We start from the raw sequence: 26,331 nt of genomic DNA on the forward strand, positions 1-26,331 counted from the left end.
TTTTTAAGTTCTACAGGGTATATATAGAATTGAGAAAAACAAACGATTTTGAGGTCGCCAATTTGCAGTCTGGTGAGAAGTCTACGGCAGCCAATTTCAAAAGTTTACAGAACCACTTAGTACGACTGTTAGATGCCGCTTCCCTCTATCTCTCTTTGACACCTGCTCTCCGAGCAAATTATGTCACGTCATGATCTAAGGAATTCTCTATTATTATAAACCCAACGGCCAATAACAAATGAAAACGAAAACGTAACGGACACCAAGTTTATATAAGCATCTCAAGGTCGTTATTTTCGATTTCTGGTTTTTTTTTTTTGGTCGCGCTATTGCGAAAGTCAAGAGGCCATCCTGAATTCGTTCAGGTGTGTGAAGGATAAGCGGGGAGCGGAGAGCGAGACAGGCCAGTCCACCAACCAGTCGCACAACTTCTTTCTTTGTATTCAATGCAGTTTTTTCTTATTTTACATTTTGCCATGGAGCTGGCTTCAAAATGAATATTTATCCCAAATGCAGTTGCACTCACACATAAGCATATATATAGATATACCCATGCAGATCTGCTGCGAACTGAATGACGTGCACTTTTAGGGTCGCATCAAGCTCCACTCGATGCGATTCGACTCGACACGACTTGACTCGCTGGCCTTGACTGCAGCTGAGGCCTGTCCTTTTTCTGGGATTTTTTGTTTAGTTTCTTTTTTGTTTTGTTTTTGTTTTGTCTCAATTTTGCCAAGTTGCCAACTGGCTTGACATAATCGGCTGCCCTTGCACTCATGTAGACATTCTCAATGGGCTCTTAATTGTATTTTATTGCAGCAAAAGCAAATGCACTGCAATTAAATCTAGAGAGCTTTTCGATGCGTACGGAGCGTGAGTGAGTGAGCCAGGCCTTAAAATGCATTTGGGACTACCCGGAACGCTGGCGTCCGCTACAAGCAATACCAGTGCATTTTAATAGACAACACTTACAGGTAAACAAACACGCACACAAACACACTCTCTCACACACACACACACCTGCTGTTGCACACGTATGCGCGAACCGCAAATCACGTCTGCCCGTCGTGTGCGTGTGTGCGAGTGTGTGTGTGAGTGAGGTGACGACGCGACGTTGAATTTCCTTTACGACGAGTATAACTTCAAGCCAATTGCCCGCTTTGAATTCAGTCGTCGCTGAGTATTCAACTGATTCGATTCAAACAATTTTGTGAAGCAGCAACCGGACAAATTAAATAAAACACGACAAGATTTTAAAAAAGTGAGTTGCAGTTTCGGTTTCGGTTTTAGTTGCTGATTCTATAGTAGTTTGTAAATTGTTAAAGAAAACATCATGTCAAGATCTTCTATATTTGTTAAGCGTGCGCTAATTAAGCGTTAAGTGCTCACTGATTTCAGTCCTTAAGCATAGCCCGCGTGTGCAGCTACTGTGAACTATGCCATTGTGAACCAGCCCACTTATGTTTAACTAAACAATTTACAAAACTTAAGCGAAAAAAAAGCAATAAAAATAAACTCAAAAACAATTACAAAACAAAAAAATGTTCACAATGAAAAATTACTAAAAATAACATTTGAAAAAAAAAAGCTCAAAAATGAAAAATAAATAAAAAAAAAAAAAAACAAAAACTGTGCAAGTGTCTTAATTTGCGTGCCCGACTGTCGGCTGTTTGAATTTGTGAATATTACGTGAAAATCCATTTGTATTGTTGATCTAGCCAAAGCCAGTGGCGTGAGAAGCCTTTGTGCGTATGTGTGCAAGTGTATGAGTGCCTGTGTGTGTGTGTGTGTGCTCATTTGCTAAAAAATCTGCAAAATACCAGACAAGCAGCCACTAATATTAACGGCAAATATTGCAATAGTCGATGCATATCGCCCATTCAGGCTGCAGGCAATCAAGTTTGTGTTCGAAGTCTTTTGTTTGGCTAGGAAGCAACTGCAAGAGTTTGCAGCAGCATTTGCTATTGCATCAACCAATTAACGAATTGTTGGCCAGTGTGTAAGGGGCTATTGTAATAGCGCTTAAACAAGCAGCTCAAATTCCACCGAGCGGGGGGCCTGGCCAACATGACGTATGAGTTACAAAGATACTTAATCTTTTACTTTTAAGTGTGGCCATAAAATGGAGTAAAGAGAGAGATGAGAGAGAGGGTTAAAATTATTATAGATATTAAATCGCTTTAGATTAGTTAGTTTTATATTCGCATTAAATTATGAGTAATTATGCTTAATTTCAGATAACTTTATGAGCCTAGAGTAATTATATATAACTTACTTTCTTTCAAAGTAAACCCAAATACCTCAATTCTCTGACTCACAAAATGTGGTGCAAAAAAAAAATAAAAAAAATAAAAAAATAATCAAAATAAAAAGAAATCATAATTTAATATAATAAATGAAATGCAAACAAATGAGCCAGTGTGTTAACACAGGTCTTTAAACCTAACGCCGCTTATTTAGCCTCATAAGCGTACAACAATTTGGTGGCTTTTGCTGTGGCTGTGGCTGCGGCTGTTACTGGGAAACAAAAGAGTAAACAGATTCCAAAATCCCTTCACGCCAATTACGCCCAGTTGTATGACTTGTTTTAGTTGTTGTTGTTGCTGCTGCTGCTGTTGCTGTGGCTTGGATATTTCGTAAAAGCTGACATTGAAATAGAATATTTACCGAGTAACTGGGCTAAACAAACAACACTCAAACAAGTGAGCCTCATTTCAGATCTTAATTTGCAGCAGCAGCAGCAGCAGCAGCAGCAATAGCAACAACAACAACAACAAGAACGACTAGAGCCAGAATCTAACTGAATATTTGTCTCTTGCAGCACACAGAGCTCGGCAGCAGCATGGAGTTAATGAATAATGCCGCCGATTCTGGCGTCTCTGAAATAGCAAATTATTATGCCGGCAAAACGATATTGATAACAGGTGCCACTGGCTTCATGGGCAAAGTTCTGGTCGAGAAGCTGTTGCGTAGCTGCTCAGATCTGAGTGCCATCTATCTGCTGATACGCACCAAGAAGGGCGTCGAGCCGGCTGTGCGCAAGGAACAATACTTCAAATGTGTCGTAAGTATAACTTCAGTTAATTCAATCACTCATTCACTCATTGTTCAATGGCAGCCAAGAGCGACCTGGACATCTGCCAACCCCATCCACATAATGCAATGATTTCCATTTCTATGCCATTGCCCTGCCCTCTGCCATTCTCACGAATAGCTTAAAACTTAAATGCAATCGAAAGTTAATACAGTCGTGGCTTGAATAATGGCCACACACACACTTGCCTGCGAGTAGAATGAGGGAGAGAGAGTAGAATGTCGCTTTTAGAAATTAATTTCATTTTTTATTTTCCTCGATATGTTAATAAAATTCAAGTGCAGTTGAATGGCTATATTAATCATAGAAGCATCAATTTATTTATTTTTATTCATTATTAAATGCATGACTTGACTCTAATTGGAAAGGAGACTGAATTATATAGTCATAATATAAGCATATCAGTAACTAACACATGAGAATGTCGTAAAATAAGAATTTTATTTATTTTTTTTTTTTGTTTTATTTGTATTTATTAAAAGCTAAAATTTTAAATTATTATTTAATTAATGTAAAATGAGAATTTTATTTATATTTTATTTTCTTTAATTTGCTTTTACTTTAAAAAGAACTTAAACATTTTAAATTATCTTATCCTACAAATAATATTTAAAATATATTTTATAAATTCCGTTTTTTCTGCCTTATAATTTCCTAATAACCATATTTTATCGCTAATTACCATTATATGCCTATACATTAATATTTAAGTAGAAATGTAGTTACTGAACCTAAACTCGTATTTTTTTTGTTTCTATAGTAGAAAGAGTGGAAAAAATATGTAGATAAATTTCGTATTTTGTTTATACATTTATGACTAATAACTCATAGTTAACTAGCATATTCGCATACGATTGTCAGCTAAGAATTTATTTTCTATTATTGATATATTATTAATACAAGCCGTGAAATAAAAAAAAATAAATAACTATAATGAATGTATTTTAAAATTGTTTAATTAATATTGTACAGTTCGTTGGCTTTATACAGTCATGGCATATATAATAGGCACATCTTATGTAGTTAATAGGCATGTCAAAAACTAATTTTAGGTAATATTTTATTATCAAAATAATGTAATTTTTTATGGAAGTATTAAATGAAATTGGAAATTTTACTTTTTATTACTAAATTAGTAGGTAAAATTACAAAAATTAATTTAAAAACTGTAATTAAATATTACCTATTTGAATTTTTTTTTTAGTCGGGTTTTTGTGCATAATTTAAATGCATATTAAATAGCAGCTCGTCATATACTATATATATTTAACATTTATTTGTTTACTTGTAACTATAAGTACATAAACATTTGATGAAGGTAGCTAAGTACATATTGGCATATCGCTCTGTCTGTTTGTCCATCCGTCTTTTAAACTGTCTGTCGGTTTGTTTGTCCCTACAGCTGATGACACTGTCTATATGAATATCTTTATATTTATTTATTGTATATACATAGTATAATTATTTACTTATACATTTTCCTTGTATGTATTTAAACATGTGTAATTATTGAATTTATTTTAATATTATTTATATTTGATGTATTAATTAATAATAATTATTCTATAAAATTAGATATTCTATTTTAGAAAAACATCTAAAGTCAATAAAGTGTTTTAACCTTTTTGTGGTTTAGTGGCTTCGCATTACTTCCATGTGTGCCTGATATATCACGAATGAGTGATTTTAACTCTTATGTAATCGTTTTCCGCTATAATACAATAGCTGCCCTAACACGTAATTATAATTAGCACATTTAATTAGCTGTAATCGAGGTACTTAACGTGGGGTTATTCCTAAGAACCATGACGACAGACTAAACGCCAGAAGAATGCAAGACTTGGTTGAAAATATGTCTAACTAGCATGGCCCAAACTTATGGCTTAAAGCAGGCCTGAGCTTTTAAGACATAAAGTCAAGGTCAGTTCACAAATTTGTAGTTCTATTGCGATAGTTGGGCAATCACAAGTTGCCCTTCATTTGAAGAAATGGTAATACTTAAATTTCAAATTACCAGAATTATAGCAAAAGACAAATAGGCAAGCGAGTGCAAGACATTAAATTGTAAGCCAAGACTAACACACACACACACACACACTTACCTAGACATTTATAAGTCAAGGTAGTCAATATCGGTGTCGAAAAAATCCAAAATTACAATGACTATTCATTTCTGTCACTGCGCGCACAAGACTTGGTCCATTAGGCGAATCTAAGCAGCTGCTCCACGTAACCCACCAGCTCTTAGCCAACTTCAGTTACACACAACAACAACAGCAGCAACAACAACTGCATACATACATACAGTAGCTTAGCGCATTTGAAGTAATTGTGTCTTTTAATTAATGACCCACCGTTGTTTAACTGTTTAACTCTTTAACTGTTAAAATTTTTGCAGATTTTCAGCAAGCTGTTGGAGAAGAATCCCGACATCGTTAATAAAGTGCGCGTGGTAAAGGGCGATGTGCTGGAGCCGGACCTTGGCCTGGACACCAATGACATCAACACACTTGCCTCCAATGTGGAGATTGTGTTCCACTGTGCGGCCAATGTGCGCTTCGATCAGCCGCTGCGCCCGATGGTCAACATGAATGTGCTGGGCGTGCTGAAGGTGCTCCAGCTGGCCGAAAAGATGGCCAACCTGCAAGCACTGGTCCATGTCTCCACGTCGTATTGCCAGTGCAACGAGAGCGTGCTGGAGGAGCGTGCCTATCCGGCGCCACAGAATCCATTCGACGTCATCCGCATGGTCGAGACAATGGACGATGCGGGCCTAGCGGAAATAACTCCCAAGTATATACATGATTCATCGCTCAGCATGCTTTGAGTCGACTCACGTTTCCATTTGCAGATTGCTCAACGGATTGCCCAACACGTATGCTTACAGCAAGGCACTGTCGGAAGATCTAATTTGCAGATATAACAAAAAGCTACCTGTAATCATCACACGGCCTTCCATTGGTATGTAGGTCCCGCAAACTGGTTTCGGGCCCACTTATCGGCTATGGCTAACACTCCCTTTTCTTGCAGTCACGGCGGCCATACACGAGCCCATGCCAGGATGGATTGAGGGCGTGAATGGGCCAACCGGTCTGATGATTGGCGCCGCACGCGGCGTCATTCGTTCTATGCACTGCAATCCAGATTTCGCATCGACGGTAATTCCCGTCGACAAGGCCATCAACGGCATGATTCTCTGCGGCTTTAAGCGCGGCCAGGCGACCGCCGAGTCGAAGGCCAACAGCGAACAGAACCAAGTGGAGTTCTGCAATCTGTGCATCTCCAGCAAGGCACTGATGTCCTGGGGCGAGAGCATTGAGACCGGCCGCAAGTTTTTCTACGAAACTCCGCTCAGCTTTGCGCTCTGGTATCCGGGCGGTTCCATCAAGCGAAACTATTACCATCATCTATTTTGCGTCATCTTCTTTCACTATCTGCCTGCCTACTTCATAGACTTTTGGCTGCTGCTCTTCGGCCAGAAGCCCTTGTAAGTGACGTCTGCTTCTTTCGCTCTGCACATTCAACTAACGTGAACATCCTCTCGTTCCAGCTTGGTCAACGTTCAGCGTAAAATCTCCACTGGACTGAAGCTGCTGCAGTACTACACAACAAAAGACTGGGATTTTAGGAATGATAAATTTCAAGAGATGAGCCACACGCTAAATGCCACGGACCAGGAGCTGTTCGACACGTCAGTTAGCCAGGTCAACTGGGAGACTTACATCAGCAACTATATACGGGGCATGCGCACCTTCATTCTGGGCGAGAGTGACGCCACGTTGCCCTACGCCAAAATAGTTCTGCGTCGCCTTTACATACTCGACTGGGTCAGCAAGATTTTACTCTTCTCGCTTACATTTTGGTTCTTGTGGACTCATTTGGATGGATTTGTGGAGAAAAGCGATGCATTCATACGGGCATCGCTCAACAGCATTTATAGCGAACGTAATGTCACAGTACTTACATAATTATACTGTTATTATATTATTGACATATTGAATAAAAAACATTCACTTGCATATAAAATTACTGATTCTTTGAAGTTGCGAAAATTTATTTACCGAACGGTAGAACATGTCTAAAGGAAACTGCGGAGCAGCAGCGATACCGATGCAATATGTAGATTCCTATATAGACGAGGCAAAGAATCGAAACAGATCAGACTTGAACTGTTTCAAGGACTGGAAGAAACGGCAAAAGTGTACAATGTTACTTAGGATTATTTTGAGGGGGAGAAAAATTAAAATTTTATAAAAAATAATCACTTTCGATTAGCAAATCAAACTTTTTGAACGTCCTTAGCTTGTATATGTCTTCATGTCTGTATATGGCTTCAAGGTAGTCTTCTTGTTAGCCTTGGTCAATTCGATATCGGTCAAGTTGCCAAGTTGTCAATTTGCATAAGGATCAATTTGCTTGGACGGGCTGCACAGAGGAATATACATACATGCATACGTATATAGAGTACAAAGTCAAGGTGATCAACACCTGTTTTACCCATCAAAGATCCATAACTGGTCGCCCTCATAGTCATCTCCAATGCCATTATATGGGATATAGTGCAGATTTCTTGTGTTATTAACTATTTAATATAAGATATTATCTATTTCATTAGGCCCTTACGCATACGTATTCTGACTAGTCTAACATTTCTAATTATACTCATAAGACCATGTCAAAGTGTGATTCATTCTCATAATAAATATAGAATATAAAATAGTTGCCAAACTTATATCATAGAAACTGTTTTATTTTAGTATCTCTAAGTTTTACTTAAAACAAAAGTGTAAGCTCAATATTACCTAAAATGATTATATGAAAGCCCAAAAGTTTAAATAATGCGCCAAAAAAAAAAATACTAAAATCGAAATATTTCGTATCGATTGTGCTCAGTCTTCTTTGCTCACCTCTATGAAATGGCGATAGTTCCCATTTAATAAAATGCTAGTGCTCTATCGGCAAATATTATGTGAATAAAATATAAGTCTCAAATTAAGTAACCCTGCTTTAGCTACCGAGTTAACCAAAAATATATGGCTCAAACGAATATTTACCAAGTCTACCACTTGTGTATCGATTAATTTTATCGAATATGACTATCATATGGCTCGTCATATCGGAATATAATTTGAGCCGCGCTCATCAACAAGCTCAGTGCAAATGTTTAAGGCGTTTAAGTAAGTCGTGTGTTTTGTGAGTGCGCATAAATTAAACAAAGCTTATCAACCAAAAAAAGAAAAAAAAGGTAAAAGTCAATCGTACGTTATTTTTATCTCATATGCGACCGGTTTTTTTTAAATCGAGAGTCTCTTTACATATGAATATTGAACATTTTTCATAATTAGTATTAATAATTGTACAATCTCTGGAGAATTATGTGCAGTCCATCAATCTGGTTCGCTCCACCAAATAAGTGATTTCGAAATTATTTGTATTATTTTGTTGTTGCTATTGTCACACGCAAACACAATTCGCCATTGTTATAGAGAAATTAATGTGAAGTTGAACTACATTTTTCTTTTCTTGTATTATAATAGCCGAATGAACGTTGCTGCTCTGCTAGTAAATATTTATACATACATATATGAATAATATACATACATATGTACACACGTCAGGGTTTGGTTTTACCCTCGGGGCTCAAGATAATGAAATTAAAAATGAATATTCAATTAGAATAACCTTATCAATGAAAATTCCAAGTTATTGTATAATCTGTTCTCAATAGTTTACAGTTATTTCTTGAGAAAATTACTTAATGTAAATTATATTTGTTACTGCTTCTCCATTGACAACAATTGTCAGGTAAACATTATGCATTGTCATGTTCAATACTTTGCGTCAACTCCAATTGGAAATTCCCTGCAAACTAGTTGTTATTGTTGTTGTTTTTTTCGCCAGTGTGTGGGCAGCGCAGGCGTAAGTGGAGGCTACGCCTGTGTTGGCAAACTGCGCGCAGAAGCCAAACAGAGCAACGGTGAGGGAGAGAGAGAGAGAGAAAAAACAAAACCAATTACAAAATCGCCAATACAGGGTCAAAGAAGAGCGCGTAAGCGTTGAAATGTTAACAATTTATGAATCACGTATACATATACATATTTTTAAAAGTGCACACAACTGTGTGGACTTAAACTGGTTTTTGAAAATGTTAATTTTCTGTTTTTATTTGGGTTTTTTCTCCTTTTTTTGTTTTTTCATTGCGTCGGCAAATCACGCAACTATGACGTCGCGCAGTCAGCTGCGAAAGCACGGCAAAAAGACAAAGTCGTTCTCTTTTTTATGCTCTGCCGAGTGCAATAACAGCAACAACAATAACAACAACAGTTGTTGCGAATTCGCTTGCAGACCAACTTTCACTTTCCGGCCGTCAGCTTGAGAGCGAGATGTTGCAATTGGCTGAAAGTGCGATTGAGATAAATTAGCTGTCGCTGCTGTGGGGAGCATCTCAGTGGATGAATCAGCTAGCTTGTAGGGTTTTTTTAATAACCTGAAGTCTTACGAGGCATGAATTTGCCGGCATTTAGCTGTTTGCATAAATTAAGGCGCCTTTATAGCCAAACGATCTCTGTACGTGACGAATGCTAAACGGCATTATTGAGGCACGTTTTTCCCATGATCATGCCAGCTGTCACTGACTTGCCAGCCATTTGATCTGCTTTGTAAACATTCGAAATGCCATTAAATTGCAGCAGTGCCATGAAATTAACAAGGGAAACGATTTCATTTGTAGGCTTAACCTTGGAAAGGAACAAAAATGACAATGACAGAAAAAAACCCAAAATGCAAAGTAGTAACTGCATATGTCATCACGTTAGGTGCAAATAGCAATTATATGCGGATTAAGATTAGTTTTGTTTGATTGAAATTAAAACCGTATTGAAAAGTCAGAATAAAAAGATTCATTAACTTATTTTTCAAGCTTGAAATAAACTAAACATAAAAAGAATACATGCATTGAAAGCTAAATTATAATTGAATATACATACATTTTTGTCATGATCTAGGCATAAAGTTGATATTACATTTCATTTCAGTAAATAAAAATGATATACTGTCATTTCTTGAATTTAATTGAAATCCATATCAATTGGCTTGCTTTGAAAGTACATTAATATAAATTATTGAGAAACTAATACTGAAAAAAGCTTTAAAAAAAAAGCAAAAAGTCTATAGGTAATAAAACAAACAAATTATATATTTAAACAAGTAAGAAGACTCTAGTCGAGACTGCTCGACTAGGAGATACCCTGAACCCTCTAAGCATATATTCTAATCATTCTGCACTTCTTTTATGCACACATACATACACATGCACTTATAAGCACGCGCTCTGCTAACTGCGCAGTAAGCAGCGACTGCGCTTGGGCTGCGCTGCAGTGTGGGCAATATTATGAGAATTTATTTGTCGAATAATTTCTTTTGTAAACATATGATCTTAATGAAACTTTTAGAGTGTAATCATATGGTAAATATGTGTGTACATTCCAAAGCACAAGTCTCTACTACTTGAAATGCGTTTTTTACAAATTGGGGGCGAAGGGGGCGTGGTATCCAAAATCTGTAAATTACAAAATCTTTGTATCTATTAACTTTATATACAACACAAATTTGAAGACTCCAGGTCTAAAAATGCTCAAATTAGGCTAAAAAAACAAAATCAATTTTTCGATTATTCTCGATAAAAAAGTTATCGGACGATTTATCGAAAAAATAAAGCAAACTCGTACTGCGTATGGTACACACGAGTATGCATGCCAAATTTCAGCTCTCTAGCTCTTATAACTTCTGAGATCGACGCACTCGTACGGACGGACGGACGGACGGACAGACGGACAGGGCTATATCGACTCAGCTCGTCACGCTGATCAAGAATATATATACTTTGTGGGGTCTGCCACGCCTCCTTCTGCCCGTTACATACTTTTTCACAAAACCATTATACCCTGATTTCCCATTTTCAATGGGTTCAGGGTATAAAAATAATGTTTATAGTGTCGATGTACCTCCTTCACGGCATTATAGACATTCCAATATATTAATAATGCCAACAAATAATGTCCGGCAAGGCCATGGTATTGAATTCCACTCACGTAGTATTTGACAAGGCGAAGGTTGCTAATCCCAAACTCTCTCAAATTGTATATCGACAGAGAATGAAGGTGTTTTTATCGCTGATGATGCTGGTGGTGCCGGCGTGGCTTAACGCCGAATTGTGTGGCACACCAACCGATGCCAGCATGTCGTCCCTGCGCTCCGATTTGTATCGGGGCCAGCAGGAGTTCTCGGTGGCCATGCTGGATGCCATACGGAAGGCGACGCCCAACGAGAATGTGTTCTTCTCACCCTACAGCACCTACCACGCCCTGTTATTGGCGTATTTCGGTGCCACCGGCGAGTCTGAGACGGAGCTGGCCAATGTGCTGCGCCTGAACTGGGCGCCCAACAAGGAGGCGGTGCGCAGTGCCTATCGCACTGAGAAGAAGTTGCGTGAGGTGCGCACCAAGGAGATGCCACTGGAGTTCGCTTCCGCTGATCGCCTCTACTTTGACGAACGCATCAAGCTGGCCGATTGCCTGGATTCGCGTTTGCACGATGAAATTGTCCAGCTGAACATCAAGGATAATGTGGAGGAGACGCGTCAGCAGATCAACTCATGGATCGCTAATGTCACACACGATCAGATCAAGGACATGATTGCCTCTGGCGATATCGATTCCCAAACTCAACTGGTGCTGGCCAATGCTGCCTATTTCAAGGGCCAGTGGTCCAGCCGCTTCAATGCGGACAAGACCCAGCAAATGCCCTTCTATACGTCCAGCGAGAAGTATTCGTTTGTGCCCATGATGAAGCAGAAGGGCAACTTCCTGCTGCATCCGGATGAGCGCCTGGGCGCCCACGTTCTGCAGCTGCCGTACAAGACATCGATGAAGGAGGACGATGAGAATTCCGATATATCTATGGTCATCATATTGCCTGCCTTCAACAATGATGCGCTGGAGCAAGTGCTGTCCAAGCTGAATGCCGACACGTTAGACGCGTCGCTTAAGGAAGCTTCGATGCGCGAAATCGAAGTCTCGCTGCCCAAATTTGAGTTCGAGCAGCGTCTGGAGCTCTTGCCGGTAAGCGGAGAGACCCAATGCCTTATCTCCTGTAACTATCTAAAGCTATTAACTCTTCTCAGATCCTGGGTCAACTGGGCGTCAAGCAGATCTTCGGCTCTACCGCCAGTTTCAACGACTTCAGCACCGAGCAGCAGTTGTCGTTCGGCGACGCCAAGCACATGGCCAAAATCAAGATCGATGAGGAGGGCAGCACAGCGGCTGCTGCTACAGTCTTGGTCAGCTTCCGATCGGCCCGGCCAGTGGAGCCAACCAAATTCGAGTGTAATCATCCGTTCGTCTTCCTGATCTACGATCACAAGTCGAGCGCTGTTTTGTTCACGGGCATCTATCGTGATCCCAAGACAATGAAGTGAAATGCCACGCCCAACCATTTAAGGCTCGTGTCAACTATGCCAGTGCAAAAGTAAGCATGTGTGTGTATTCGACTCTTGTTATCTTATAATCCCTAACCAAATTTCGTCTCGAATAAGCACAAGTACCTTAAAAGCGTTTAATTGTATTTGTAAAATAAATTATATAAACAAACCTTATATTCCGTTTATGATCTTTCCTGTAAGTATTTTGCTTTTAAGGTCTCCAAATAACTTTCATTAACAAATAATATCTCTTCAAAAAGTGTGCTGTTAACTGAAAGTAACAGGTCCGATTGCAGAGCGTGTTAGGAACAGCTGTTTAACATTTTAATCAAGAAAGCTCTGTTAAAGAGATCTTCGCTCCCCCATACAAATTATAAGGCTTTAGAAAAACATTCAATTTGCTCTTTTACTATTTTCTTTATCAAGATTTCGTAAAATCTATAAACATATTTAATTCTTTCTTTTTTTCAACTTTTTTAAGTAAACATTGCTACATAAATTAGGAATTTAAATGAGCTAATTAAGAGGAGCTTAGGCAACATAGTTAACAAGCACGCGTATGTACAACAAGGAAAACTTTAATACTTAAATCAATGAAATTATTAATTGGTTAAAGATCTAGTACAAAAATGTATATACTTTTTTTTCGTTTTTTTCTATTTTTTTTTCTTTTTTTTGGCAACTAAATTTGTTTGTCATGGCTAAAGCGAAAAGCACTGAAGGCACTTTGGGTTAGCTAGCGGCGCTCTCTCGCTATAAAGTGCATCAATTTACAACAAAACGAACAGAAATACTAGTAGATAGTGCCTGTTGCTCCTCGAAAACTACAGTTTAAATTCATATATCCTCTTGTTACGGGAGGTGGGGGAGTCCTCAACAAACAACAGGCTAATATCGATGATTAGTTGGTAACTAGATCATCTGGCGGCATGAGCACCGCATAAATCGCAAAGCCAATGAATACAATGCCGCCCACAATGGTGACAGTGCGCACCGAGATTTTGGAGGCCACCAGGCGACCACCAATCACAGCCAGACCAGTGCAAATGCAATGGCCAAGAATACCGCCAACAATCACGCCATAGACGTCCTGCAAGAAGAGAGAAGGTTGATTAGTGATGTAATTGAAACGACTGGAAATGGAACAAGCTGGAAGTGGAGCAGGAGCACTTGGAAATGAAGCAATGAGTCTTGACAATGAAATTTATGCATGTGAAATTGGAAAAGTGGAGCACTGGAAGTTGGAATAGTAAATTGGCACTAATTAGTAATGGAAATGGAAAATTTGATATTGCATGAATTCAGTAATTCCATTATAAACATAAGACTATTGAAGACCCACCTTGCTGGCAGCCAGAATGATAGTTGTCAATTGCGAACGATCGCCCCATTCGGCAAGAAAGGTCATCGTGAAGGCCTGGGCAAAGATGCGCATAGTGAAATAGGTGGCGCCTCGGCGTTGCACCTTGCTGCGGCGTCCGCTCTCCGCGTCATGCACCAGCGCAGTATTAACATCACGATCCAGCTGCAAGTCGAAAAGGTAGAGCTCAATGTTAAAATGTTAATCAATTCACTTTTTGGTGGATGAGACGTATGTGTGCAAAGGATAAACAAAGGGGGAAATAACGTCAAAACGAACTTGCACAATTAAATATAGAAAAATTTGAATAGAAAAAGAAAAACAAATATTTATCTCAGAGAGCAAAAATATTACAAACGATCACTTCGAAACTAAACGGAATAAGGAACAACACATGCATTTATATATTTGTATCTGTGGTTGTGCGTGTGTGTGAGTGTCTGTGCTGGAACGTTTTGGCAATGGCATAACCTAGTTGCAACAATGTATGAAATGATACGAGAATGAAACAAAGCAAGTAACGAATGACAAATACCGTTAACCTCTAGCAACATGGCATGTGTTATTCAATTATAAATAATATGCAATCAATTAAAACGCTCAATGAGTATGTGTGTAGGTGTGTATGGGTGTGTGTTGGTGTATAATTTAGTTTTGGGGTTTTTCTTTTGTTGCTGATTGTTTTGAAAAAGCAGGTGAAACGTAGATGAAACAACAGCGGTAAAACATTGTTGCTCGATCTCTAACCCGTGCTTTGAGCGCGCCCTCCTCGCTGTCAACGCTATAGAGGCTTTCGTGTCCAGCTAGTGGAGCACGTGGCTCGGTCGCCTCCAGTTCCGAATCGGGGCCAACGGTCGCATTGGGGTTGTTGTTGCTACGGGGATAATCACAATGGGTTTGTTCGGTCTGGTTCGATGAGGCAATGGATGCCGAGTGCGCGGGACTATTATGGAACGTGGTCATCTTCAGTTGTTCGACAACTCGTCCTCCATCCTTGAGCAGCACCTCGGTGTTGTGATAGTCCACATCGTTGCCAGTCTTATCACAGCTCGTTTGCTTATCACTAGTTGAGTCGTTGGTGGTATTGTTATTGTTGTTGCTGCTGGTATTGGTGGGCTTGCGCTGACGATGCTGCATCTCAGAGCTGTTGATCGAACTCGACTTGGGCAACAGGCTCGCCTTGCGTCCATGGATGAGCGGCTGTTCGCTGGCATCCTCCTTGTCCGAATTGCTATTCTTACGCTTCGCATCCGAATCCTCATATTTGCGAGTGGCCATGCGCATTAGCTAAGAGTTTTTTGTTTTTGGTTTTATTGTTCGTTGTTGTTCATTTCGAGATAATAATTCGGGATTTTAACACAGGTAGGTTTATGGTTATTTAATTTTTTATGTGGAGTTTTGAAAGAAAGAATAATTAAATTTGACATTAGCTAAGTTTTGTAGACAAATCACAAAATAAATTTGTTTTCGGGTCTTTGCGGTTAAGCGGTTTATTTTGAAACTTGAAAATTTGTTAATTGTCTGTTCATTTTGTATTTTCAATCTTCTTTTCACTGCGACGTGCAATTAGTCACATAGGCGAATGTGTGTGCTTAGGAGCATATTTCATATAAAAATAATAAATTGATATATATATGGATATATATATTTGCATGTATGTGGCTCAGCAAAGCTCAGCTTTAATATCAACTGACCATTGCACTATGGTCAAAAAGCCTGATATTTTGGCATAAAGTCTTTTTTTTTATGTATTCATAACTGAAAATTTAACTTATTTTTTGATTATAGACACATTAGATAAGAAAAAAACGTTTTTAAAAAAATTTTCAAATTAGTCATTTAAATTTGGCGCCCAACTAAAGTCAGCGGTTTCAATGCAAGCTTAAATTATTGGTATGCAACCTTAAAATTTATTAAGCTTTGTCATTGTTTTGAGCGTGATTGTTTAAAGAAAAAGAATATTGTAATCATGGAAAGTAAAAGCACAGGTATTTAAAATTAATGTTCAGTGTTAGTTTGTCAAGATTGTGAATGTTTAGCTGTGTATGTGCAATTGTTGTTGGTGTCTTTTTACAGGTGAAATTTAACAAATAGAGCCGTGTTTCGTGGTGTATTACTTGTTCTGAGCGCGCTTGAGCGCGCAACTAAAAACGACATGTTCAAGATTAATGTTTATATATTCGGAATTAATAAGTTTCCTCTGCCCCTTTTTGTTCCTTTTTGAATAAATTGACATGTTGCAGCCAAATATGAGTTTCGGCGCTTAACGTTGCTGGAAGTTTGGGACAACAACAAGCGCGATGATGGTGCACTTATCATATGGCTATTGGAAAAAGTAAACAAATCTGATCTCAGTGCTGCTCAGGTGGATATATTTACTGAAAAAATCAGGATTTTTCTGAATCATGTCAAAAAATATTTTCCGCAGTGCAATCGAATGTTGCAAAGATTTAAGGCTCGACACGCAAGGTGGCTTTCGCAGTCAATTAATTTGACGTTAGATGAAAATGTGACGGATCTGGCATCTTCATCTGCAATGGGTAGACCGAAGCTAAACTATTCAGATGCTGGACAGCGCCTAAAAAGAAAGTTAGCATGTGACCTAGCATCGGATAATAATTTTAAAAATATATAAAATATTACTCGAAAAAAAAAGTTTGGATGTTCAAATCGCCCCCTTAAAGGATTATTTATATAAAAAGGGGGACAAAGAAGTTGTCATTAAATATGCTACGCAAATGACACTTATTGATGGCAAGGTGCTTAAAACCTTAACTGGAACGACATCCACTCAGTGCTGCCCAATATGTGTTGTAAAACCAACAGAGCTTCTGGAAACCACAGATTTTTATTCAGGAAACTTTGCCCAAGACCTGAAAGTCTTCAATACGCCGCGAGTCCATTGCATGCCTGGATTCGTTTTGTTGAATTCGTCCTAAATGTGTCATATAGGCTCGAAATTCGAAAGTGGCATATTAAGCAGGCTGACAAAATGGAAGTAATGTCTCGAAAAAAGAATATTCAAGACATGATGTGGAAACAAATGGGTCTCAATATAAACATGCCCAAGCAAAACGGTAGTGGCAATTGTAATGACAGAAACACAGCCAGAAGAGCCTTCTCTAATACCCGTTTGTTTTCATCAGTAACAAACTTTGATCAAGCCCTTCTACACAATTTCTTCGTGATTTTGATTAACATTTCGTCTTACTATTCTGCAGATGTTGACAAATTTAAGGAATTTTGTAAGAGCACATTTTCAATGTACTTTAGTATATATCCTTGGTACCCAATGTCTCCGACTGTCCACAAAATATTAGTTCACGGCTGGCAAATTATGAACTCATCCTTAGTTCCGGTGGGATGTTTAGGCGAAAATGCTTGAGAAGCTCGGAACAAATATTACAAAAGTGACAGAAAATCACATGCAAGAAAAAATAGCCGACTAAACACCATGGCTGATGTGTTTTATAGTGCAATGGATTCATCAGATCCGCTTATATAAAGCATATGTCTAAATAAAAGACAAAATCAAATCAAAAAGAAAAATCTTCCACAAGATGTCATATATCTTCTAAAGGCAGTATCTCCGCCGACCCAGAAAACTATTAATTTCGATCCGGAAACTTCAGATTCGGATTCTGATTTATATCACGAATCTGACTGTGAAGAGCAATATAACATTATTTTAGACAACAAGGAAGAAAAAAAAATGTATTAAAAAACAAAAAAAATATTTTAATTAATTAAAAATATTTTAATTAATTTTTTTAATGTGCTAGGGCAGGTGGCTGAAGACATGGGCCGATTAAAAAAAAACAAAATCCGAAATTCTATAAAAATTTAGCAAAAATATGTACCAAATTTCAAGGTTCTAACTTTAAAATTGGACTTTATGCCAAAAAATCCGACTTTCTGACCATAGTGCATTGCATGTGAATGAGATTGATTAATGGCAAACAATCGTTTCATCCTGATGACACACCCAACATTTTGTTGCAATGCCAGTGAGTGTTGCATTTGCGTCAACTTGAACTTGATTTAAGACTCGTTAGATTGGGGTTTTTTCAAATTAGAAATGATTAGTAAATTATTATGATTGGGTCGCACAATTAGCATGCAATTTAGCTATAATTACACAGTGCAAAAGAGAAGAGCTTTGCATTCAATTATTTTAAATATCTTCGAAATGTTTTTGTTTTGTTTTGTTTTGTGACACATAGAGGCAAAATGAGTTACGACTACAAACGTGTTTACTAATATAAATAAAGCTTTGTACATGGCAAACGAGCAAATGAAGTGATCGCCTCGTCTTCTTCTTCTCGTTGTTGTTATTATTGTTATTGCTATTTAGTCGAAAATAAATATATACTAAAGAAAGATATATTGCCAATCATTAGGTACAACCAATAAAGCGTAGCTATTTACAATAAGCACAAGTACAACTAAAATCAATTGTTAGCAAAGCGTTGGTGTTTAAAAAGTCAATAAAAATTTGTGGTTTTGCATTTACGAACTACAATAACGGCTACAGTAATATTTAGTAAATAATGCTACAAAATCTGATTATCTGCCTTGACTTACCTCATCCTCGCGCTTGCGCAAATCACTTTGCACCTCCTCGAGCTCCTCTTGGGCATCAGTCGGCTTCATTTTGTAACCATCATACAACATTTTTAGACCAAATATTAAAAATAATGCAGTAGATATATAATACGTATAAATCTGTCGAAAGATAAGTAAGTTAGCAAGCTACATCCATGTCAGTTTAGATAAGGCCGCAGAGATATATCTACCTTAGGAATAAAGTTTGCTGCCATGCCAAATACGCATGAGAGAACCGTCATGAGAGCCAATGCGGTTATAGCACCGAGGAAGACAATCAAACGAGGATGGCGCATTGCCATTATGGCAGCAATAAAGAAAGTCTTATCACCTAGCTCTGTTAATAATATAACAGAGATCGATGCGGTAAACGCATCGATAAAACTGCCCTTGATTTTCTTCTCCCTTTCCGGTTCAATATCCAATTGTTTTTCCAGCATTCCATTTGATTCCGTAGCTAATTTAATTATCGATTGATCATCTTCCACATTCTGTGCCGAAATTAGAAATTGATTAGAAACTACATATTTCGAAAGTCGTTCAAGTTCAATTACCTGCTGATTGTCGGCAATTATGGCATTATCATCGCCATCTGGATTGGATTCGGCCGCACATATGGTCGAGAATGTAAGCACCACCATCAAGGCCATTGCCATGTGCCATTTGGCGGATCGCTTCAGATATACATTGTGCCTGGTCGTTTGCCAGAAATATGATTGATTTTGTGACATCTTTGGGCAAGTTTGTCAGCGTGTAGTCGACTGTGTCTTCTACTCCAGCTGCATGCAAAGCTTTTTGTGTGTTCCACGTATCCGTTTCGTCCGGCTTGCTGCAAAGTAATGAATTGGATTTGCTTGAAACAAGAGTCAACCAAATAATTAATCAGTGTACAAGTGTTCTCGCCGCACTATTTGTGTATGCCAAATATACATACAACCGATATCAGCGACAAGTCTGCGTTGTATTAACAAATCTGGCAGAGCACAAACTACCAAATCAGTCCGCACACAACTGGGCTGTCTAGATAAGCGCACACAGTCTGCGTCAAAAGTCGCTGATATGGTCAGCCCAAGGTAGCTCAGAAGAGCCAAATATAAAGGTAATACAACATAGTTCTCTCACGAAAAACGACATCCATACATATGTATATTCGTACACTTGCCATAATTTTATTGTATAATGGCCACAACGACGTCAGTAGCGACTGAGGAAACTATTGATTAGATAAAAATAAGTGCCAGAGATTGGCAAACGTTTGTCCACACGAAACGTGTTTACTCTTGGGAACACAATCCAACACTGTTATGTACAATGTGATGCTGTTTATGTTAAACAGCGAAACTTATTAGTTTACTTGTAACATAACAGTATTATTGGCTGACTAACGTTTCTATAGAGTAATTGAGATTTATAAAGACTAAAGAATAATTAATAAATAGCTAGATTATAGGCAAAAGTACTTTGCACCACGCCTAACATAATCTCTTAGTGTTTATAGATACAGCAGAGCTATAATATTTTATTAATATAATGCAAATGATAGTTAACAAATATTTTTACTGATATTCTCAAACCATCTCAGGGTTTCTTATACTTTAAACATATTTTATAAAAATCTCAATTTGCACTAAAGGGACTTCAAGTAAATTATATATATATATATATAAAAAAAATGTTTTTATATAGTTTTTAATAAGTAAATATAATAAAAAGATGCCAGCCATATTTATATTATATTACCCTACTTTCTTATAGAGTATAGCGAGCCACTTAGATCCCATACGTGACCAACTGCTGACATGCGAAATTTGAAAGACTTGAATACCATATAGACACATGTATAGATAGATATGTATGTATAACTGAGTGTGTGTATTCTATATTTAACAGCGTTCGTGAACAAGCATTTCCTTTGCATAGAGACTCAGGCGTAATGCCCTTTAATATGATAACCAGAGTTTGCTTAAAGTCGCGTAGATAATTTAGTCATATTTTCATAGTTGTGTTAACAATTAGAAAGAGATTTATACTACATAGTTTGTGTAAATAGCTAAGGGCATTATTGCGATTAATATTAATATTGTTTTATACATTCATTTGTTTATATTAGTCTCTCTCTATATATGTATATATACATACATATATGAAATAAAGAAATTATATACATATATCTTATATCTTATTATATATTATATTATTTCTTCAAATATGCAAACAAAAATTATATTATTATTACTTTCATTCCATTGCAAATTGATTCGTTTTAGTTATTTATATTTTTCCATTAAGAGTTTTAAGTTCTGAGTTGTATTTTTTATCACTTGTATTTGTTATTACAAAAAGAACCCCATTGCGATACGATATCTCAAAGAACGTTGTTTTCTATAGTGTACTTTACTGTGGGTTCTTTACATCTGTTTAGGATAAATCATTTTGCTTGCTACAGTCATTCGCCCTCGCTTTATCTCTGCTTTCAGACACAAATGCATAAATATTTGTTTTTGAAATGATAATAAAAATAAGTATGCGTGCACATATTTGCATAATATATAATTAATTTATAGTCAAGAACGCAATTAAAAATGTTTAACGGTAAGAGTGACTGTAACTACGTAAGCACGTTTGTTACGTGGGACACATAAATGACCGCTGCAGCTGTGGACGCAGTTGCTGTTGTTGTTGTTGTTGATGACGTTACGACACACGTAAAGTGTAAAACGTAGTAAAGTGATAAGCGATGTCGCCAAGTAAACAACAACAACAACGACATCTTGAAGCATTTTGCCTTAGTTTTAATTAATTGTATATTTATATCGAATTACAGTACGCATACACGCAGTCGGACAATTAGTCGTATTACGTACGTATATTTGTTTTTGCAAAAGTGACAGGGAGAACGATAATAAATGAAAGGCAAGTGAGCAGCTGACCGACCACCAAACGAACGACCGACAATCAATTGACCGTTTCATTGTGTTGAGTAGTCGTTAATACCCTGTAACCGTAATAATATGTAGCATAGATATGAAGCACCAATCAATTATTCACTTTATATATTACTTTGAATAAGTGACAAATTAATTCAGTGGACTATAATACAGGGTATTTCATAGTCACGATCACACTTTGTCCACTCATACCAATCGTTTATTTATACAATTTTTTAAATGGGTATTAATTGCAGCACTAACAACATAAACAATGCTTCGAAATTATTTTAATTTATTTGTATATATTTCCACTTGTTGGTATTGATTTTCATTTACATCTCTATTAGCAAGTTTAAATAGTTATATATATCTATATATCTATTTTCCAACTTGTCTAAATTATTCCGCACAAACAACGGCATTAACTGTGCTGCGTTGTTGGCTATTATTTAGCTGAACATGGCTGTTTGCGTGGCAACATTTTAGCGTTAATAAACCCATTGTGTTATATTGGTAATATGAACATATATATTATATTTTGTATTGAATATATATTGATTTATATTTTATAATTAATATATTCAAGTATTTAGCTCTTTAAACAGTTCTAACTTTTTCACACCACTTGTGGCATCACTAGCACTGAGCGAGCGCTGAGCGCTGACGATAGCAAAATTTGGTTGCGTGTTTTGCAATATAACTACAAAAATTTCAAGTGCACGCACTTGTTACCACATAAGTTAAGATATATGCTTAAAATATACATATTAATTATTGTTTTCTATAATTAAATTCACACGTCTTTGCACTAATCAATATGAAACACCTCCTTACATCGCCAGAACTCTTATTTTTAGTGATGACAGTAAGACGATAGTCAAATTGATCGAAATTGTGAAGCCTATCGGTTGAAAAAGTGCTCAAAATACGAAAAATTGCTCGAAGTAAACGCATTTGGAGAAAATAAAGGCGCGTCTTTTTAAAAAAGTGATAAGCTATAAATATTTTTCACCTGATTTATATAAGAAATGGTAATTAAACATTTTTGACGCCTTTTTATATGTATACACACAATTTGAAGGTTTTCGGTCACTGTGAAAGCAGCACATTCGAATGCTAAAGCAAGTTACCTACTTACATATATATATTTCTTATCTTATCGTAAGGCTCCCGCGTTTTCATGTCAAATTAGCCTAATTTCTAATATGGTTAGCAATACAAAAAGTATGTTGATAATATAGTATGTATATTTCGTAAAATGAAAATAGAAATCAAACCAAGTAGTTGGTTTGTTTATTCTTAAGAAACCAACACAAATACGTTAAGTTATATAAAATAACAGTAAAATGGAAATGGAATACAAACAATATGAATTTGGTTTTAGGCTTTGGGAATTATATGTTAAGGATAGAAGGCATTTGAATTTGTACTGCTTAGCATGGAATATAAGACACAGCTAGTCAATAGGTTCTTCCTCAGGTTTTCAATGAGTTTCGCCTTTCGCATTATCCGCTTCCTTCACATCTGTTTTCTTAGCAGCGTCCTCTCTGGCGCATTTGCGAATAATGCTGTTGAAGTACTTGTGCAGGCCATAGCCGAAAAGACGCACTGGTCCAATGACAAAAGCGTGCAGCAGATTCGTGAAGAAACCATCCCAAGGCAACAAGCCGCCAGCCAGCATTGTAATCAGCCAACTCTCAGCTCCCACCGTGGATATAAAGTTGCCTCGCTGTGGAAGATCCGACAGTTAATTCCATATAAATGATATGTATTACTCTCATCTTACTAGTGCATCCTTGAGTATGGCCTTGGCCATAACCTCAGGCTCCAGAAGTCCGCCTCCACCGGAAATAATTTTTGTTTCGCGTGGCTTTGACTTCTCCTCTTCCTCAAATCCCGGCGTATTCGTGTCGCAGGGCAGAGCTAACGTAACAGAAACGCCATGGACGCGTGACTCCATTGCAATTGTTTCCGCCATGGCGCGCAGCGCGTATTTGCTGGCGGAATAGGGACCATAACCGTAGATGCCAAACATGGCTGCCTGCGAGGAGGTTAGCACAATGATGCCCTCGCCAGCTTTTTTCATTTTGGGCAGCACATAGCGTGTGCAATTGTAGCTGCCAAAGAAGTTCACGTTCATCAGTTTATGCACATCCGCCACAGCCACTTCCTCGAACACCCCGCATATTGCCATGCCGGCACAATTGATCAGCGCATAGATGTTGCCCGTGCTCTCCTCCAACTCGCTTAGTACGCTGGCCACTTTATCATAGTCGCCGCCAATGTCCAAGCTGCGATATTGGAATTTTTGATCCGGTCGCTGGCGGACGACCTCCATTAAAGCCACAGCACCACCTGTGGAGACAGACAGTAGGAGAGACAGAAAGAGAGAGTCGTTAAACAGGGAAATTTATACAGCTTGTTTTTCTGGTTTTCAACTTACTCAACGTTTTCTCGTCGCGGGCGATGACTGTGACATTGGCTCCTTTCATAGCACACTCGACGGCCAGGCAGAGGCCGATGCCCTTGGATCCGCCGGTGATTACCACGTGACGGCCCACAATGCTCTTTGGCCGCTTGCCCATGACAAATATTATTATCAGAATATGTATTAATACCGCAATGCCCACGCAAAAAACAACTTCCCAGTTCAACTCCATAGTTTGTTGTGCCGCTGATATAAAAATAACCGATATATTAGTAATAACTAAGTATCGATAATTTCTGCAATATGATGGTCAGCTGTTTCGGCTGCACGTAAGCGCGAATCGATCGGCGTTGCCAGACAGTTAAAAAGAAAGTTCGAATTATGGTAGCAATTATTGCCTTCATAAACTAGGAATAAATTTGCCATAAACAAGGGATACGAAATAAAGTCACTTAATATGTAAATTTGTTTTTGCAAAATGTGCATGGTACGCCTCTGGCTGTGTAACATATGTTTACTTTAATAGTAGTATGCAGCTTTCCAGTGAGCGGTACACAACAGCTGCCCAAAAGACAGTGCCCCCGGTTGCGTTGCTGCACAACTTCCAAGCGCTGCGTCAACTCCAACGCCGACGCTTTGGCTTCAATTTGGTGGCTTGGCGGCGTTCTTCTACTGTCATTCGTATACAGCCGACGGCAATTTGCAGCACACTTTTCGCTCAGTCGTGTACGTAACGTCGTCGAGTTGCAAACGTTAGCGGTAAAACAAAGAAATTTTTATTTGGCCCACTAGAAGCAGCAGCAGCAGCAGCGACAGCAACGTTGCATTGAAAGCAAAAAATGTGTGTTCAGTGTTAAGTAAATTTTTGCAGTGGCAACTGAAGTAAACGGCAAATGTTGCGCTTCACTGCCCACTAACGGCGAATTAGTGCAGCAAAAACAAATAATTTAGAGAAAAAAAAAGTAAAACAAGCGGCAAAAGAAGAGTATTGCATAGCACACGGCTGTCACAAAAAATAGATATCGATTTGTTGGTTTGAGGAGGGGAAGAGGTTTTTATAGCTATTTCTGTGTGTGAAATACAAAATTTAATATCAAATAGCTAGAGTTGGCCGGAAAGGCAACTTATACACACATGCGAACTTTGTAAATTATACATTAATTGGCTCAATTGTGTGACGTTTGTAAGTGTGTGTCTCAGTGTAAGCGCCTAGGCGTATAAAAATATGGTGTTTGTGTGCGTGAATGTGAGTGCTTGTGTGCGACTGTTTGCGTGTGTATGAGATCATCATTATAACGGCACTTGCTGTCGCCTGCTGGTATGCAATACTTCTTCTAACGCACTCTCCGCTTACACTTTTCCCGTTTTCTTCTCCCTCCCACAGCTGCGGGCCATAAGACACTCAAAAAAGAAAGACAACAAATAAAACCGAAAACTTGACAAACACAAACGCACTTTCTTCGCAACGCATTTAATAGGTGCGTGTGCGTATAGAGAGTGAGGAAGAGCGATAGAGAGAGAGAGAGAGAGAGAGAGGGAGAGAGAGTGAGTGAGTGTGTGACAGAGAGAGTGAGAGAGAGAGAACGATAGCGAGCGAGCGAGCGAGTGTTACGCGTGTGTTACTCTGTGTATGTGTTAGTTGCGGTTGTTGCGCCTCTAAAAGTTGACAACGCGAACAATTCACATAAATATTAATATAAATTATTAAAACAAGTAAACGCGCGCGTGTTTATTTAATTTGTATTTTGATCATTGGGTTCGACAACAATAAAAGCATTTCCCTATGATTGGCTCATTCTGGAATCTGTGCAGAGCGTGTCCATCAATGCCGGTTGATAAGGTACATACATATATACTTAAATACATACATATATATATGGATAATACTAACCTTGCTCATATGAAAACATTGTCGATATTGTATTGTAACTCTAAAGTTCTTTTAGTTTTCATTAATTAGTTGTTTCAACCATTCAGACTAGGTATGCTATATTTCTGGTGCATTAATTTCTGTGGTCAGTTACAATAAAGATTACTTTGCTTTCATTTTATAATATATAAGAAATCGAAGGTATTTTATGTGGGCAGGGTCTAAAACTGAGAATGTAAAATAGTCAGTAATTATACTTAAAATTCTCTTCATTAAAATGAACTACATAAAATGCTAAGAAATTGTCAAAGATTCTTCGTATTTTAAGCCATTTCTCTATCTCTAAGTTGCAGCTACTAAATGTAAGTTAAGAAATAACTATTTGGCTGCTTCTAAATTGCAGTTTCTTAACCCACTTACATAGAGCGGCTGCTTTTATTTATTTATATTGCGGATTTCTGTGCAAGTCGCTTGATTTATGTGAGACAGATTTTTATTGCATACCCACAGGGGCGACGAAGGATGATGAAGGGTGTACTCGAAGATGAAGGGTGCAGACCAAATGG

General features: G+C 37.9%; 5 protein-coding genes across 11 annotated transcripts in view; 3 read left to right on the plus strand and 2 right to left on the minus strand.

Annotated features, from left to right (window-relative positions):
• The first annotated feature begins 1,101 nt into the window (after positions 1 to 1,101).
• Positions 1,102 to 7,120, plus strand: LOC108612827 (putative fatty acyl-CoA reductase CG5065). Its single transcript, XM_018005851.2, has 6 exons — positions 1,102 to 1,261; positions 2,822 to 3,064; positions 5,493 to 5,887; positions 5,946 to 6,055; positions 6,125 to 6,581; positions 6,645 to 7,120. The coding sequence occupies exons 2-6, from the start codon at positions 2,843 to 2,845 to the stop codon at positions 7,060 to 7,062; spliced, it is 1,602 nt and encodes a 533-aa protein (XP_017861340.1). The 5' UTR covers positions 1,102 to 1,261; positions 2,822 to 2,842; the 3' UTR covers positions 7,063 to 7,120.
• Positions 7,121 to 8,178: 1,058 nt separating this feature from the next.
• Positions 8,179 to 12,746, plus strand: Spn88Ea (Serpin 88Ea). Its single transcript, XM_089476427.1, has 3 exons — positions 8,179 to 8,339; positions 11,245 to 12,213; positions 12,276 to 12,746. Exons 2-3 carry the CDS (start codon positions 11,248 to 11,250, stop codon positions 12,567 to 12,569), a joined length of 1,260 nt encoding a protein of 419 aa, XP_089332553.1. The 5' UTR covers positions 8,179 to 8,339; positions 11,245 to 11,247; the 3' UTR covers positions 12,570 to 12,746.
• Positions 12,747 to 12,960: 214 nt separating this feature from the next.
• Positions 12,961 to 22,404, minus strand: LOC108612853 (divalent cation/proton antiporter CAXL1). 7 transcript variants are annotated; one of them, XM_018005902.2, is made up of 7 exons: positions 22,302 to 22,404; positions 19,092 to 19,366; positions 18,729 to 19,028; positions 18,517 to 18,657; positions 14,680 to 15,219; positions 13,915 to 14,097; positions 12,961 to 13,662 (listed from the first exon to the last, which is right to left on the minus strand). In XM_018005902.2, the coding sequence occupies exons 2-7, from the start codon at positions 19,266 to 19,268 to the stop codon at positions 13,474 to 13,476; spliced, it is 1,530 nt and encodes a 509-aa protein (XP_017861391.1). In that variant the 5' UTR covers positions 19,269 to 19,366; positions 22,302 to 22,404; the 3' UTR covers positions 12,961 to 13,473. The 7 variants fall into 7 exon arrangements, with proteins under 7 accessions (XP_017861391.1, XP_089332547.1, XP_089332550.1 ...); XM_089476421.1 differs by having other exon boundaries at positions 22,193 to 22,317; XM_089476424.1 differs by having other exon boundaries at positions 22,294 to 22,316.
• Positions 22,405 to 22,692: 288 nt separating this feature from the next.
• Positions 22,693 to 24,179, minus strand: Kdsr (3-ketodihydrosphingosine reductase). Its single transcript, XM_018005941.2, has 3 exons — positions 23,911 to 24,179; positions 23,254 to 23,822; positions 22,693 to 23,196 (listed from the first exon to the last, which is right to left on the minus strand). Exons 1-3 carry the CDS (start codon positions 24,125 to 24,127, stop codon positions 22,951 to 22,953), a joined length of 1,032 nt encoding a protein of 343 aa, XP_017861430.1. The 5' UTR covers positions 24,128 to 24,179; the 3' UTR covers positions 22,693 to 22,950.
• Positions 24,180 to 25,669: 1,490 nt separating this feature from the next.
• The window catches only part of LOC108612804 (uncharacterized), a 37,978-nt gene continuing 37,316 nt past the window's right edge, over positions 25,670 to 26,331 (plus strand). Inside the window, 1 exon segment of the mRNA XM_089476418.1 lies at positions 25,670 to 25,735. Coding sequence (XP_089332544.1) covers positions 25,679 to 25,735 — 57 coding nt within the window. The 5' untranslated portion in view covers positions 25,670 to 25,678.

The sequence above is a fragment of the Drosophila arizonae genome, chromosome 2 (assembly GCF_054131065.1).
Source record: "Drosophila arizonae isolate 15081-1271.41 chromosome 2, UAZ_ARI_1.0, whole genome shotgun sequence".
In the NCBI taxonomy this organism is placed as follows: Eukaryota; Metazoa; Arthropoda; class Insecta; order Diptera; family Drosophilidae; genus Drosophila; species Drosophila arizonae.

Excerpts from the sequence above, each read along its gene's own strand:
- LOC108612827 (XM_018005851.2), top strand. The coding sequence starts at position 2,843 with ATGGAGTTAATGAATAATGCCGCCGATTCTGGCGTCTCTGAAATAGCA. Across the intron at positions 3,065-5,492 it reads AACAATACTTCAAATGTGTC|ATTTTCAGCAAGCTGTTGGA; the intron begins GTAAGTATAACT and ends AAATTTTTGCAG. Across the intron at positions 6,582-6,644 it reads CTCTTCGGCCAGAAGCCCTT|CTTGGTCAACGTTCAGCGTA; the intron begins GTAAGTGACGTC and ends CTCTCGTTCCAG.
- Spn88Ea (XM_089476427.1), top strand. The coding sequence starts at position 11,248 with ATGAAGGTGTTTTTATCGCTGATGATGCTGGTGGTGCCGGCGTGGCTT. Across the intron at positions 12,214-12,275 it reads AGCGTCTGGAGCTCTTGCCG|ATCCTGGGTCAACTGGGCGT; the intron begins GTAAGCGGAGAG and ends AACTCTTCTCAG.
- LOC108612853 (XM_018005902.2), bottom strand. The coding sequence starts at position 19,268 with ATGTCACAAAATCAATCATATTTCTGGCAAACGACCAGGCACAATGTA. Across the intron at positions 15,220-18,516 it reads TGCGCAAGCGCGAGGATGAG|CTAATGCGCATGGCCACTCG; the intron begins GTAAGTCAAGGC and ends AAAAACTCTTAG. Across the intron at positions 13,663-13,914 it reads TCATTCTGGCTGCCAGCAAG|GACGTCTATGGCGTGATTGT; the intron begins GTGGGTCTTCAA and ends CTCTTCTTGCAG.
- Kdsr (XM_018005941.2), bottom strand. The coding sequence starts at position 24,127 with ATGGAGTTGAACTGGGAAGTTGTTTTTTGCGTGGGCATTGCGGTATTA. Across the intron at positions 23,823-23,910 it reads CCGCGACGAGAAAACGTTGA|GTGGTGCTGTGGCTTTAATG; the intron begins GTAAGTTGAAAA and ends CTGTCTCCACAG. Across the intron at positions 23,197-23,253 it reads CCATACTCAAGGATGCACTA|CGAGGCAACTTTATATCCAC; the intron begins GTAAGATGAGAG and ends GATCTTCCACAG.